The sequence below is a fragment of the Chrysemys picta genome, chromosome 6, assembly GCF_011386835.1.
Source record: "Chrysemys picta bellii isolate R12L10 chromosome 6, ASM1138683v2, whole genome shotgun sequence".
Classification (NCBI taxonomy): Eukaryota; Metazoa; Chordata; order Testudines; family Emydidae; genus Chrysemys; species Chrysemys picta.
Window position 1 is genome coordinate 93,524,790 of NC_088796.1, and position 16,311 is coordinate 93,541,100.

General features: G+C 42.6%; 1 protein-coding gene across 25 annotated transcripts in view; it reads right to left on the bottom strand.

The window, feature by feature from the left end:
- Nucleotides 1–16,311, bottom strand: part of KANK1 (KN motif and ankyrin repeat domains 1) — a 168,085-nt gene that overhangs the window by 57,659 nt on the left and 94,115 nt on the right. For 19 of the 25 annotated variants that reach the window (XR_010588873.1, XR_010588872.1, XM_065550446.1 and 16 more), the window contains one exon: nucleotides 4,004–4,120. The exons of 1 other annotated variant lie outside the window; for it this stretch is intronic. Coding sequence is in view for 17 of the 24 variants with exons in the window: in XM_065550446.1 (XP_065406518.1) it covers nucleotides 4,004–4,040 (37 nt within the window). In the remaining 7 variants the exon portion in view is untranslated. Of the gene's footprint in view, nucleotides 1–1,621; nucleotides 1,975–3,091; nucleotides 3,357–4,003; nucleotides 4,121–16,311 lie in introns of those variants that run through there. 5 more of the 25 variants (XM_065550449.1, XM_065550451.1, XM_065550459.1 and 2 more) reach the window with 5 other exon arrangements.

The following is a 16,311-nucleotide window of genomic DNA, read 5'->3' on the forward strand; positions in this document are numbered from 1 at the left end:
GCCTTTAAAATGTTAACAGTTCCTCTCAAATTGACTTTGGGTTGCAAGAAAGATATTTTCCTTGCTAAGCATAGATGCATGGCACGCTTCCGCAAGCTCTACACGCAAATTTGCAGAGGTATCAGTAAGAAGAATTATGATTAGTTTCGCTCTTTGCCTTTGAGGAGAGTACAAGGTTGAATCGTGACCCTCTTGATCAATTCTCTAGCAGTGTTTTCTAGCTTTGTTGTATTGTAGGGATAGCATAATTTCTAGGGTATTCATTGCACCAGTGAATCCCCTTTCATATTATGGGATTTGTTGCTCATCTGATCCAAAACTAATTTAAGTTAAAACAGATCAGAAAGCAGCTAACAGAATCAAGACTTTTGCATTCAAAATAAAGTATTAAAGATTTTTCTGTGGGGAGCACTGGAATTACTTCCAAGGAACCCTCCATATTGTAAGTTTCAGTCTGGAATGAGTTGTGACATTCTGTTAACAGAGGTTTAGTGAAAACCTTGATAGACTTAACTGCAAAAGTGCTGGGGGTGCCTCACAATATTGCTTCTGTGTCCATTAAGGCTGATTCATAAACCAAGTAATATTTGCTGTAAGTTGAACCCAGAGGGTGGTGAAGACACTGTTACTAATCTGAGAAATAATCATCTTAGCTGCCCTGCCTTTCAGTTGCTTGAACTTTGTTTAGACAATGAGGCCGAACTTCCACATAGCTCCTCACTTAAGCACGACATTCACAACAGAGTGCCTACTGCAGCTGCTCTAACAAGTGCATTAGGCCACTATGCGCTTCCCCAGCACCTTCATACCCACTGAGTTTAGAGACCTATTCAGTCAGCACAAAAACCCAAACCCAGTTTAGGACTGGATTCTACAAAGTGAAGAGTTGAGAGTACTCAGTGCCCCACACGAACCTGCAGTGAAACAAAACAGAAAACTTATTTCCTATAAAGGGAAAAGAAAGCCATGTATCTCTCATGGTCATCTGCAGCAACTTCGGCTGCCTCCTGAACAGGCTATACATTGACAATGCTTGATGTTACTGAGACCTAAACCAAGAATTAAAAGCGAGTCCCTTTAACATCTGAGGATGATTAGCTAAGCTTATAGTTCACGCAAAAAAACTTTTGTAATGCAAATGAATACTGTGCAACAAAACCAAAAGAGGAATAATTAAACTTGACTTTAGTAATTTAGCAGCAAACTGAACCACTGACAGAGAGGTTTGAATTCCATTACAGTTCCAGTTATTTATTAGCCATATTTAAAGGACACCATCTTTGCTGAAATATACAAGAACTATTAAAATTTATAATCAACAACCTTTCTCACAACTAGCTTTCATGATAAAGTTATCATTTGCTTTGTAGATGGCCTCACATGCGCAAAATATTTATAACTAAATGTATTTTCATTTCAATGCATACTCCTCAAAAAAGTTCTCAGAGTACTTGTATATACATGCTAAATAGAGAGAACCTTTCCTACAAACAAACCTGAAAACTCCCTCAAGATCTTGTCTGCAGTTGCCAATCCGTAGTATACCAGACAGGCTCAAGTATTCAGAAAATTAACCAAAAGGACACAGTAGGCATACACATTTAATGGTCTCGGTACTCACATTGGTAAGTTAGCAGCTAAAGCAAAGCACTGTTCTTTAATCACCTTGTAGATGATGGTGGTTGAATTTGTACTCAAAGCAGTCAAACTATTTAAGTAGCATAAATCTAGTGCTGAAGCTCACTACACAGCTACCTAGTTCTTTTCCTGGTGACAACTGGTTCAGAGGGTATGGTGTGCAGAAAATCCCCACCTCTGAAGTTTCTTTTCACTCTTAGAACACTGTGCAATTAAGAAACCTGCTTTAATATGTCCAACGCCCAGATGAGCAGGAGTTAAAGGCAATCTCCCTCACTCAGTAGAGCAGAATAGCAATTCATACGTCTATAGTCCAGCGCTTAACCCATTGTGAAACAGTCAAGGATTGGAGAAGCATGCACATACAAAACTAAGTGTTACACATTAGAACTGCGGCCTCAAGGGTTTATATAGCAGACAAGTCCTGACAGTTCTTTATGAAGCAGTGGAACAGTATACAACCTAACTTTCTGTTTTGACACAATTGATCATACTTGGTCTCAATGAGTAAGGGAGCAAACAGTTTCTACTCTGCATTGAATCCTATTTACATACCAATCCCCAAACTAAAGATTCTTGTACTAATATATTCCCATTTCAAACATTTAGCTTCTTATAAGTTGAAGTGTCATCAGACTATCATCATTTTCTGTTATTAGGCAATTTTACAATCCAAAAAAAGGCAATTAGCTATAGTCAAAAGTAAGGCTGATGCACTGAATCTATACAGAACATTCCAAACATTTTTTAGGAGTGAATAGTTCTGCCTGGCCTGAATCAAGAGTATATATTTTTTTTAAAGCCAAAACACGTGGGGGTGAGGAGCTAACCCTGTACTCCTGTGTCTAATTCAGAATGCAAGACTTTTATAAAGCTTTTTTAAAATTAACTTTGTATTTATTTGTAGAAAAGGTTACATACACAATACAACTTTTTTTCTTTATATAAAAAGAGAAAACCTTCCCATATCATATGATAATTTTGAATCTTTTCAAAATAATTTTTTTTTAAATGAAGTAGTTTGTGCTATCGCCATGTTTTAAGGCTGTTTTTACCAGTGACATAAACAATTATCAGAAATGACTGATAGCTTCACTTTCAATAAAGTTTTCCATGTATCCAACCAGTCTGTTAGGATTGGGACACAAGAGTTCTCATCTCTTTGCACAATCAAAGACAACTGTACTCCTTTTTGCCCAGAGAGAAAACTTTCTAGTCCTTTGTATTGATGAATTCTATAGCAAATATAACTGATGCAGCCAGTACCTTATGGATTTCATACTAGTCCCATAACAGAAGTTTCTAAAGTTAGGACATTGCCAAACAACATGTGCATCAAATACAAATACTGTCCCTGTCAATATCTATCAGACTTCATTTCAACAAGCATGCGTGAGTCCAGTAAATACTTTGTATGATCTTTAAAATAGGAAGAATTTGATTTTTGACTCACCAGAAAGCAATGTTTAAGGTTTCACGTGAATGCCATGGGAAAAAAATGTAACACCCTTCCCACCTACCCAAACCTCAATTTACACGCCCATGCTGCAAGCATACATACATTAGGAAAACTCAGTGCACTGGTGTTAAAGGAGCATCCATTAAGTTTCTGCCTTGCACCCGAAATTCTCCATGTAGTCCCTGTTGAAGTCCTGACTGTAGTATGCTAAAGTCATGTTTGTGGAATGCTCCAGAGACCAAGAAAATATTGACAGAACAGTGAGGAAAAGCGCTGCAGCACTTTTATCAACTGTCCTCTAATCTCTGGCCCCTTCTGATCTATCAGCCTTATCAATAACCCTTGAACATCCCTTGGACTCAAATGTTAAAGAGTACCCAGACCCAAATAAATGCGCATGGATCTTCATAGCTCAAAGAAGGGAAAGTAAAATGAATAATTAAAACTCATTCTAAATGATGGTGGAAACCAAAAGAAGTACTAATTAGACAAATAAGGGATGTTTAGCACCATAGGCTTCCGATATCACACGAGAGCTCCTTAGGCCTAAAACTCCACTACAACTATAGCATAATATCTATTTGTTTTTCTGCAGTGAAACTCTGTGAGACAGATCCATCTCTGGTGCAAACTAGTGCAGTGCTGTTACTTCCGTGCAGCTAGGCTGATTTAAACCAGGTGAGGATCTGCCACTAGAACCTTAGTTTGAATGTTCAAGTTAGGAGAGCTATTTGCAAAATACCTCAAAAGAGGAAACAAAAATAACTAAGGAGAAAGCAAGAAAAAAACTTTGAAATATTAGTTTAGAGTCATTTGCACCTTGATCTTTCTCACAGATTCACAATTTTATAGAAAGAGAGTTTAAAAAAACAACTCAATAGGGAAAAGCATCCCAATGTTAGTTACCTGAGGTACTGCCACTAATAGTCGCTGGGTAGGCCATGTTTGTTCACTGACAAATCCAGAAATATGTTGTTAGGCTTCATGCAAATTTCATGCATCAAGTCCAACCAGACATGCAACCTGAAACAACAAGAAAAAGGCAGTTAAAATTTGACAGTTTAGACAGCACTGTACGGCATCTCCTTTCCAATATATATCTCCAACAGCTGATCATTTTGAGTGTCCGAGGGCTTATCTTCACTACAAAGTGAACTTGAGTGTTGCCCCTGATTTGAGTCCTGTCCACCCGCGATACCCTTATCTCAAGCGTGGTGGTGTTTTAATTCAGAGTTGGCTGGCTTGTCAAGTGGGATAGGCTGAAGCCCATGTGCTGCCAACACGTGATCTACTATAACAGGACCATTCTGCAATGTGGACTCAGGGTTAAAATATAAGCATTAGGACTTCTAACTGCTTTGTCTACACAGGATTTTTAGCAATTTTCCCATGCTGATCTAGCACCAGAGCAGTACCATCAGTGCTGGCAACGGCGGGAAGGGTGTCGACGGAGCAGGTGATTTTTATCACCGTTGTCTAAGCAGGGTTAGGTAACCTGGTGGTAAAAACACCTACAGCACATGAAGCTCCCACAGTTGCTGGCATCAATGCAGCTGCACCTGTGCTAGACGAACCGTGGGAGAATGGCTGAAATTTCTCAGTGCAGATGTAGCCTAAAAGAGAATCCTACAGTGTCTCAGCACAGGAGAGGTGGCCAGGAGACATGTGAGGTAGGGGTATCCCTACCCACTGCTAACCCCCTATACCATACAGATCCCTTGGGAACCTGGTAAATGCACCAAGTTAGGAAGGATTTACACTGGGGACCAGCCTAATGCACAGCAGACTCAGGATCGATAAAGCACAAAAGTGGCTTAAAGCTGGTTTTCCATTCTGGCCCCACCCTCAGTTGCACAACGCCCTCCTTGGCTGCAGCAGAGATCTGGGCCATTAATTTCAACCTGAGGGCCAGGACTCAAATAGCATACTGGCTCCTCTCCCATGCTGCCTTGTGGTTCTATCATTTCAGCTTTTTTTTTTTTTTGGTAAGAAGTATCTCTCTAGATGTTATGTTTATGAAGTAAATGTGACCAAAGTGTCAATGATGTAGAGGTAACTGAGTTTGCAGACAGCCTGAAAAATAGCTAGAGAGACAGGGTGGATGAGGTAGTATCTCTAACATCCTGAGAGCCACATGGCTACAACACCACTGCATGAAACAATAGCTGTAAGGTGAGGTATTCCGTTCACTTCAGTAAGTGCCAGTGATAATAATTTAGAGGTCAACATGGTTAGCTATTTTGCTACTCATCAAGGTATATTAGAAAAGGAGAAGAGGAGAGACTCTTGCCAAAATCTACACAATCTATTCTGAGTGCCAGGGTCATTTTGACCCCATAAGTTGAGTAGGCTTGGCAAGAGTACCACCACTTATTCCCTCCCAGGCCCCAACTAAGAAGGAGCCATGCCAGCAGAAGTTCAGCAGGGCATCTGACTGAGTCCCACAGAGGAACCCAGCAGAGCCTATGGATGTATTAGAACTCCAGTAATGGGGAGCAACCAAAAAGAGCACAGCATGTGTGATTACATTTTTAAAATCTGCACAATCTGAGAGTGCCATCTCATTTTGTTGTCTCAAACAGGTGGAGTTTGGAGTAGAACCATAGAATCATAGAAGATTAGGGTTGGAAGAGACCTCAGGAGGTCATCTAGTCCAACCCCCTGCTCAAAGCAGGACCAATTCCCAACTAAATCATCCCAGCCAGGGCTTTGTCAAGCTGGGCCTTAAAAACCTCTAAGGAGATTCCACCACTTCCCTAGGTAACCCATTCCAGCGCTTCACCACCCTCCTAGTGAAATAGTGTTTCCTAATATCCAACTTAAACCTCCCCCACTGCAACTTGAGACCACTGCTCTTTGTTCTGTCATCTGCCACCACTGCGAACAGCTGAGCTCCATCCTCTTTGGAACCCTTCTTCAGATAGTTGAAGGCTTCTATCAAATCCCCCCTCACTCTTCTCTTCTGCAGACTAAATAAGCCCAGTTCCCTCAGCCTCTCCTCATAAGTCATGTGCCCCAGCCCCCTAATCATTTTCATTGCCCTACGCTGGGCTCTCTCCAATTCGTCCACATCCTCTCTGTAGTGGGGGGCCCAGAACTGGACACAGTACTCCAGATGTGGCCTCACCAGTGCTGAATGGAGGGGAATAATCACTTCCCTCGATCTACTGGCAATGCTCTACTAATGCAGCCCAATATGCCATTAGCCTTTTTGGGAACACTGTTGACTCATATCCAGCTTCTCATCCACTGTAACCCCTAGGTCCTTTTCTGCAGAACTGCCGCTTAGCCAGTCGGTCCCCAACCTGTAGCGTGCATGCGATTCTTCCATCCTAAGTGCAGGACTCCGCACTCGTCCTTGTTGAACCTCATCATATTTCTTTTAGCCCAATCCTCCAATTTGTCTAGGTCACTCTGGACCCTATCCCTACCCTCCAGAGTATCTACCTTTCCCCCCCAGCTTAGTGTCATCCACGAACTTGCTTAGGGTGCAATCCATCCCATCATCCAGATCATTAATGAAGATGTTGAACAAAACCGGCCCCAGGACAGACCCCTGGGGCACTCCGCTTGATACCGGCTGCCAACTAGACATCGAGCCATTGATCATTACCCATTGAGCCGATGATCTAGCCAGTCTTCTATCCACCTTATAGTCCATTCACCCGATCCATACTTTTTTAACTTGCTGGCAAGAATATTGTGGGAGACCATATCAAAAGCTTTGCTAAAGTCAAGATATATCACGTCCACTGCTTTCCCCACAAATACCTTCCCTTGACCCCCTACTGACAGTTCCCCTGTAAACTAAACATGTTTCCAGTTACATTTGTTTTAAATACTTTGCTACATAAGTAAAGTTTTAGAACGCTAATCACAACGAGGTAAAAATCAGATGATGTTTTAAAAACTCATTTGAAGAACAAAACAGGCAACTCACACTTGTTTACATTTAGTGAAAATTACAGAAGTTGTGTTAGCAATTATTCGTCCCTTGTGACATGCATGCAAGTATGTTGTTTCCCAATAGGGCTTATGTATTTTATTGTTGCATACCTAGAAAAGGGAGGGATAAACTGATTTAGCCATCCGTTTTCTGCGAAACACAAAAAGAACCTCACTGCAACAAGTGTTTACCATTTGTGACCTCCTATGTGGAAGGAACTATGGACTAGGGCAATACTGTAATAAGCAGGGAAGTGAAAAAGTTGTTATATGGGCCAAATGAACAAAGGTTATAATCACAAAATAATAATGAAAGCAGCCAAGGCAGCCTGCAAAGCAAACACACACAGCTTCTGAGGTCCCAGATGTGGCCTGTTGCACAGTTAAATTCCAGGCATAACAGGATACAGATTTCTGAATCAACAAGCACAGCAGAAAATAAAAAATGCATCCAACTTGTCAAATTTGCAGTGAGAGCCAATGTTTAAAATATGAAAGCTTTTAACAAAGTATAACCATTTTCCTCCCAAAGAACAAAACATAGAGCACTGTTCCAACTTCCAACTGCACAGCGTTCACCTCTGTATTTAGGATACCTGAGATACTGTAAGCTCCATGGAAAGTTTGTCAATAAAAAAAGTCAACTTTTAGCTTGCCATGCTGAATGTTTAAGTTTAAGAATTATCAGCTTCTAATATATTCATTGCAATATCAGGCATCCTGTTCTTTGTTAACACAGACACTGTCAATTTGCTGCTTTCCATTCAGCTTGAATCTGTATCAGGGAAATCCAAAGCAAACTTCTGTTGAGGAGCTCTGAGGTCTTAGAATCATAGGACTGCAAGGGGCCTTGAGAGGTCTTCTAGTCCAGTTCCCTGTACTCATGGCAGGACTAAGTATCATCTAGAGACCATCCCTGACAGGTGTTTGTCCAACCTGCTCTTAAAAATCTACAATGATGGAGATTCCACAACCTCCCAGAACTGGACACAATATTCCAGTTGAGGCCTAATCAGCATGTTCTTGTCTATGCACAATACAACACAATAGTACTACACACAATATAAGCACACTTTTAGTTCTTTTCTATGTGGAAAAGCTTTTATAGTACAGGCTGTGGTGTGAACTTAGGCCAATAGTGTTACTGAGGTATAACACTCCCTCCTTCCCCCATAAGCAATGGCCTTAATCCAGTATAAAAATGGGCCTTTTTCAGTTTAGTTTATATTACCTGGGAAGGGGTTTAAGATAAACCAACCCCCATGCTCTCCCCCACTTTTACATCAGAATAAAATGTGTCAGAGTGGGGGAGGGGAGGAGCGGGCATGTTATACTTTATAGCTATCTAACTACACCTGTATACTGGTAAAACTTTCCTGTGCAGACAAGGCTTTATACTTAGAGCCCTGCATGGATACAAATTTATATCTGTGGAACTGCAGGGCCCTCCCAGGAACCACAGCAGCAAAAGGAGCAGAATGTGTGGCTGCCGCTCCCAGGAGCCAGCACCCCATGCCGGCAGCTCCTCTGGAGCAGCTGTACCGCCCCAACCCCGCTCCCCTCCCTTCCACGCCGCTGTCTGCGTCTCCTGTTTAAGGGCAGTGCAGCCGCACCAGTAGCTCCTCCGGCACAGGGCGCTGGCTCCTGGGAGTAGTGGCCCTACCTTCTGCTCCTTTCGCCACTGCAGTTCCCAGGACAGCCCTGCGATTCCGCAGATATCGATTTATATCCACGGATATCCGCATCCACAGATATAAATTTGTATCCACGCAGGGCTCTATTTATACTGGTATAATTGATCCGCACTGGGGGTTGTACCACTTGAATCATGTATGTTTAAACACCAATACAGTTCAAGTGATACAAAAACTGTGTGTTGACAAGCCCTAAAAATCACAGCTTCAAATGTGTAGCTGAACCCCACAGCATAGATGCAGTATAAGGAGATGGAAGGGGTTTTCCGTTGTAGGAATACCACCTCCCTGAGCAACAGTAGCCACATCAATGGAAACATTCTTTCATTGACCTAACTGCGTCTACACCAGGGGTTAAGTCAGCCTAGCTATGTTGGTCAGGGGTGTGGATTTTTCACCCCTCCTCCCCCCGAGTGCCACAGCTACAGTGATCTAAATTTTAAGTGTAGACCAGGGCCTGGTCAAAACTAAAACCTTAGGTGAACCTAGCTACTTTGCTCAGAGGTGTGAAAAAGTCACACCTCAGACAGACATAATTAAGCTGACCTCAGTCCCGGTGTAGACACCACTAGGTCCATGGAAGAATTCTTCCGTCAACCTAAGTACCACCTCTTGTGGGTGTGGATTAACTACAACAGCAGAAAAACTCCTTCCGTCACTGTAGCATCTATGCTACGGCACTACAGCAGCACAGGCCTGTGGGTAGGTCTACACTAGAGACACTATAACAGCATAGCTACATCACTGTCAGGTCATTTATACCCATCACTGTAGCTATGCTGGCATAACCCTGTAATGTAGACACAGACTACACTGACAGAAGGTTTTTTTTCCTGTTGCTGCACAAAAGACCACCTACCCAAACAACAGCAGCCCTCTTCCATCTACAGAGCTATGTCTTCTCTGGCACTTAGGTCAGCATAGATTTTTTTCACAGCCCTGTCCATCACAGCTATGTTGACCCAACTTACGTGTAGCCATGTCCAAGTTGAGCTGAGGCAAAACCTGTATGGCCACACATGGATCAGTTTCAAAGTTGCACAGGTTTTTAACTAAATCCATTTAAAAATTGCACCTTTAAAGTGGTGTACTTCTATGCATAAAACAAGAATTAGGAAGCAAGAAGAAATCACTGCAGCAATTTAGCACAGTGACTGGGAAAGAGAACCCAGACAGCTAACCAATGTACTATGAAAAAACACTAAGAATTGATTCTTAACTTTCTGAAACAAAATGCCTGAGGTAGGTAATACCTCAACTGCCAAGTGTCTGTACCAAGATAGAAAAAGCTGGCCTTCCTTGATATAAGCCAAATATATTCAACAAAACAATGTTTTAACATCTCTCTCTCTTTTCACAATTCATGCTGAACTATACTGTCTGCATAGGTGCAGCTCAGCTAAATCGATTCTCAACTGTGTTTAACAAGCACAGACTCAGAAACTGTGGTACAGCAAGTTTTAACCATTCCTGGAATAGTGCTGTGCACTGTGTTACTTGGAGATGCAGGCCAAAATAAACCATGTTCAGCCGCACCACGGTCAGCGAGAACCTTTCCTAACATGGACAAGGCTATGGATGACAGGAGAGTTCAAATGAAAAATGCAACTCCATAAAGAGGAAGAAAACACAAAACACATCCTCTAATACAGAGAATGTACAAAAGAGAATTAGAAAAGGAGCTTACATTTTTCATTCCCACCCTTAAGGTTTCTGCCCTTACTAGCCCTATGTTTTTACATGCTTATCCCATGCCTGCGTGTGAATACTATGAACTAAAGTCTTAAGGGTAAATGCAAAACAAGCAGAGACTAGCTATATAAAGTGCTATTGCTCAATGAAGCAGTTTTTAAATTGTTTTGAATTAGATATTCAAACTAAAGCTCTCCTCTGCCCTGAGATTCAATTTTGTATCTTTTGCAGAAAGTGGGTTTTTTACCAACACACAAAGCTTTGCTAAAAATCTCTACTGGTCACAAGAGACCAACGGGCCCAATCCTCCACTGCACCCTGTCAGGCCATTTATACCCAGACAAACCCTACCAAGTTAGAATTCTCCCCCAACTTACACCGCTGGTGACATTTTGCATAGATGTAGATGTGAAATAGGTGGGGTGTTCTGTAATTGTCTCTTAACCCCTGAAGTTTTTATATAGCATTCAGAAACTGTCTGGGCTATTAACTAGGAAGATCCTACTGGCCTGGCCCCATTTCACAGCTTGTTTTGTCAGTGCGGAGACCCAACAGATCAAAAGGCTATAAACACTTCAAGTCTCTCTCTGCCCAGAGGAGGTAGGCAGTTGTTTGGGAGCAGTTTGCAGGGAACAGACAGACACCTACCCACTTAGGGGCCCGAAGCTAGACCTTCCATCCTAGGGTGATAGGGTAAGAGATGTGCATATAGAGTATTTGTTGTTTGAAAAAAACTTTTTCTATTACTTTATGAACATAAGAACAGCCATACTGGGCCAGACCAATGTTCCATCTAGCCCAGTATCCGGTCTTCCAAAAGTGGCCAATACCAGGTGCTTCAGAGGGAATGAACAGAACAGGGCAGTTATTGAGTGATCCATCCCCTGTCCTCCAGTCCCAGCTTCTGGCAGTCAGAGGCATAAGGGCACTTAGAGCACGGGGTTACATTCCTGACCATGTTGGTTAATGGCCACTGATGGGCTTATCCTCCAAGAACTTTACCTCATTCTTTTTTGATTCCTCTTATACTTTTGGCCTTCACAACATCTGATGACAACGAGTTCCACAGATTGTCTGAGAGTTGTGTGAAGTACTTTCTTATGTTTGTTTTAAGGCTGCTACCTATTAATTTCATTTGGTGACTTTTGGTTCTTGTGTTATGTGAAGGTGTAAAACAACACTTGCTTATTCCCTTTCTCCACACCATTCATGATTTTATAGACCTCTATGATATAATATCCCCTCTTACTCGTCTCTTTTCCAAGCTAAAAAGTCCCAGTCTTATTAATCTCTCCTCATATGGAAGCTGTTTCATACCCCTAATCATTTTTGTTGCCCTTCTCTGTACTTTTTCCATTTCTAATACACCTCTACCTCGATATAACGCTGTCCTCAGGAGCCAAAAAATCTTACCGCGTTATAGGTGAAACCGCGTAATATCGAACTTGCTTTGATCCACCGGAGTGCGCAGCCCCGCCCCCCCAGAGCACTGCTTTACCGCGTTATATCCGAATTCATGTTATATTGGGTCACGTTATATCGGGGAAGAGGTGTATCTCTCTTTTGAGACTGGTCAACCAGAACGGCACACAGTATTCTAGGTGTGGGCCATGGATTTATACAGTGGCATTATGATATTTATTGTCTTATTATCTCTCTCTTTCCTAATGGTTCCTAACATTCTGTTAGCTTTTGTGACTGCCGGTGCACATTGAGCAGATTACATCAGAGAACTATCCACAATGACTTCAAGATCTCTTTCTTGAGTGCTAATAGCTAATTTAGACCCAATCACTTTGCATGTATAGTTGGGATTATGTTTTCCAATGTGCATTACTTCGCATTTATCAAAGTTGAATTTCATCTGCCATTTTGCTGCCCAGTCACCCAGTTTTGTGAGATCCCTTTGTGACTCTGCAGTCTGCTTTGGATTTAACTATCATGGAGTAATTTTGTACCATCTGCAAACTTGACCACTTCACTGTTTACCCCCTTTATCCAGATCATATATGAATATGCTTAACAGCACTGGTCTCAGTACAGATCCTTGGGGGGATCCCGCTGTGCATCGCTCTCCATTCTGAAAACACACCATTGATTGTTACTCTTTGTTTCCTATCTTTTTACCAGTTACTGATCCATAAGAGGACTTTCCCTCTTATTCCATGACTGCTTAGTTTGCTTAAGAGTGAGGAACCTTGCTGAAGACTTTCTAAAAGTCTAAGTACACGATACCTACTGAATCTCCTTTGACCACGTATTTGTTGACCTCTCTCAAAGAATTCCAGTAGATTGTTGATGCATGATTTCCCTTAAAAAAAAAATGTGCTGACTCTTCCCCAACAAATTGTGTTCATTTCTGTGTCTGGTAACACTGTTCTTTACTATGCATTATTCTTACTGTTAAGATTAAAGACACTTTGGTTTAAGAAGGCTGCCCAGTCACTCTGTTAACCACTGGTCACAAGCTCCGGAACGGAAAAACCACGGGTGCCTGAATCCAGTTGGACCTGTTATAGGTAAGCACAGGACACTGTGGGCTAGGATGTGGTGTAAGAGTGGGAGAACTGCAGGATTCCATCCTAAAACAGGTCTGACGTGCTTGGGATGTGCACTCAGAGACCAGGGAATGAGTCAAAGATGTAGCTAGTCCTGTAATCATGACAGCAGATAACTACATCAGGTGCATGGCAGTGGGCCTAAGATACACAGAGGTGTATATCCAGAGCAAGATTAATCATAGCACCATTCTTCCTAAATTTAGGGTGTTAGTGATTGATTTATTCCCTGGAGAATGAGGGTTTATATCCCTTGTCATTTCTTTTTAGTCCCATCTCATGTAACCGTGAATGTTTTCAGGTTCCATATAAACACCCAATTTATTTTTTAATCCTGCTAAGCTTTTTCACATTGCAGATGAAGAAAATGCATAAGTGAATTAATTTCCCAGCTAAAGTCTGATTGGTTGGGGGAATTAAGTTGGTGATAGTGGCTGTTCACTCAGCTGTTGCTGGCCTGGCTCATCCCACATTGCAAAAGAAACAATCCTCTGATGACATCACTCTCTAGTCTGTACCCATGTACTCTGCCCCAAGGAGGCATCCTCTGTGATTCAGTCCTGTACAAAGATGACAACGTGACCCTTTATGATTTACACAGTCACCACATCTAACCACATCCTGTAATGCAGGTACTTGCTTTGGGACTACATTGAACATTACAGCAAAGTCATCCACCACTGTGACACCTTTCCCGCTCCCACAAGCCCCACAGAAGCATCTCGGCAGGATTTATGGGAAGAGGGATGAAAAAGGAAGCCTTGTAGCTGCTTTGGAAATCCTTTTAGCTTTTGCAGGCAAGTAAATGCAGATCCTAATCACGTCACATTAACTTATCTGCCTTCCTCCCAGCCTCTTCTGTATAGAGACCTGTACAGTACGGTTCCTGCAGGAGCTGAGTTGTAAGGAAGCAGGGAGCCAGTGAGATGGCCCAAGACCTCTAGGATCTAAAAGGATTCAGCGAGATTGGGAGTGGAACACTCCCAGCTAGATCAATGGTGGAGCATCTATTGCTCCTTTACCCCTCCCCCACCAATAAGTGTATGTCTATACAGCAAAAAATAAAAAGACCTGTGGCAGCAAGTCTCAGACTTGGGCTTGTGGGGCTTGCGGTATGGGACTAAAAATAGCAGTGTAGGTGTTCAGACGCAGGCTGGAGCCTGGGCAGAATAATAAAAGGGCAAAATTATGTACAGCGTAAGAGTACACAGTAAATAAACATTCCCATAACAAGCTATGTAAGAGCATTCAGTAAACACTAATGGGGGAAGTCTAGCAGGTTTTGATGTTTAGCAGAACTTTTTAAAATGGTAGAAGCCCTCGTCACTGGTTGGACCCTCCTCCCACCCCCCCCACCCGCCCCCAGAAAATGTAAGTGAGAAACCAAGAAAAACATGGATAGCTTAGTTGTGTCCTTTGGGGCTCCCCGTCACAGCTGGCATTCCTCATAGCACCATTCTTCTGGCAAGGAATCCTGCATCTCCCTATGACTTTGGCTCATCAAGCCAATGCATAACGAAAGGAAGTGTTTTCCGCATCATTCCCTGGGAATTTCTGGTCAAACATAGCATGTCCTACTCTGTATTGTTATTCTTCTACCTCGATGCAAATAGGAAAAGTTTCTAAAATATAATGGTGTGCAGTCTGTAGAATTGTCTTTTTAAATTGATTCAACAAAAACATACTTTGGGATGATTTTTGCCATCAGTATTGCCTCAGAATTTTCCATTTGCTACAGAACTGACTGGTGGGCTGCTGGAATTGTGAGGCCAGAAGTTAGAACCTGTGTGTCACCAGTATACGAATAATCCTGATGAAAATGAGAAGGGGGTTAAGTGAAATTCACACTCTTACACATGGTGTCTGCTTCTGAGTCTGCAAACACACTGAAGTAAGCAAACCGTAACACTAATTCACGTAACTAGGATATCTTCACTGCCAGGAGCTCTAGAAACCCTTTTTTTTCTTTTAAATAAAAGCTTAGATTTTGGTGACTAGAGAGAAATTTCATACAAAGACCTTTTCTACATTTCAACACTGAAGAGCATTCTCCCTGCTGATTAGTCCTGCTAGACTTAGGTCACGGGGTTATTGCTCACTCACCCTAATATATATTAAATGACACTTTAGGGATTGTTTTTAACCTCGGCCTGTTTCAGGGAAAGTTGCTTGCTTCCTGTACTGCAGATGAGTTTGGTTGACATAATTCTGGTTTGAATAACGTCTGTCAAATAAAAATTAAGCCTTAGCTTCCTTTAGTGGAGCTGGTTACTGAAGCCAGACTCAGCTGTACTTTACAAGCGTTTGCTCCGTTTACATAAAGCTGTTCTTGGCAGTTGGCCTGTATTTTGTGAGATGCTGATTATAATGAGGGTGTTTCACATAGTAAGTTAAGGATGCGTCTATACTGGCTATATTCTGAAATTTTCCCACCACTGCTCTGGCATTAGTGCAGCTCCACCAATAGTGAAACAGCTCGTGTCGAGCAGTCGCTGGCAGTTTTATCACTGTCATCTGCAGCTGTTCGAAGTAAATATAGATCGTTGAAGGTTAAAAATCTGGTAGCTTGTCTACGTAGCACTGCCATCATTATTAATGTGGGTGCTAGGGCAGCTTTGAGAGAATTTTAGAAAACTACTCAAATACCTTAGCTCAGGGGCGGGCAAACTTTTTGGCCTGAGGGCCGCATTGGGTTTCGAACATTGTATGGAGGGCTGGTTAGCGGAGGCTGTGCCTCCCCAAACAGCCAGGGGTGGCCCAGCCCTGGCCCCATCTGACTCCTCCTGCTTCTCGTCCCCTGACGGCCCTCCCGGGACTCCTGCCCCATCGAACCCCCTCCCCGTTCCCCGTCTCCTGACCGCTCCCGGAACCCGTGCCCCTGACTGCCCCCAAGACCTCGCAACCCCGCCGCCCAGAGTATTGTGCCAGCGGCGCAGTCAGCTGAGGCTGCGGGGGAGGGGGAACAGCAGGGGAGGGGCTGGGGGCTAGCCTCCCGGGGCAGGAGCTCAGGGGCTGGGCTGGAGAGTCCCGCGGGCCCACCTCTTCCTTAGCTGGTGGGAGGAGAGGGGATGCAGACTCATGGAGAATAGTTCAAGGGTTAACATACATAGTTTATAGGTTGTTTGATAGAAATGGTCAATAATAAAGCAGCCCTATTTGTGAAGGCCAGCTCCTTTTCTGTGTAAGTGGTCTCCAGAAGTGGAATAGAAGATTTCGATAAGATCAACAAAAGTATTTGGTACAAAAAAAGCCTGGTTAACTTTAACTAAAGGTTATTAACTTATTCTTCACTTGCTAAAACAGCTGTTCAGACTTCACAGTGTGT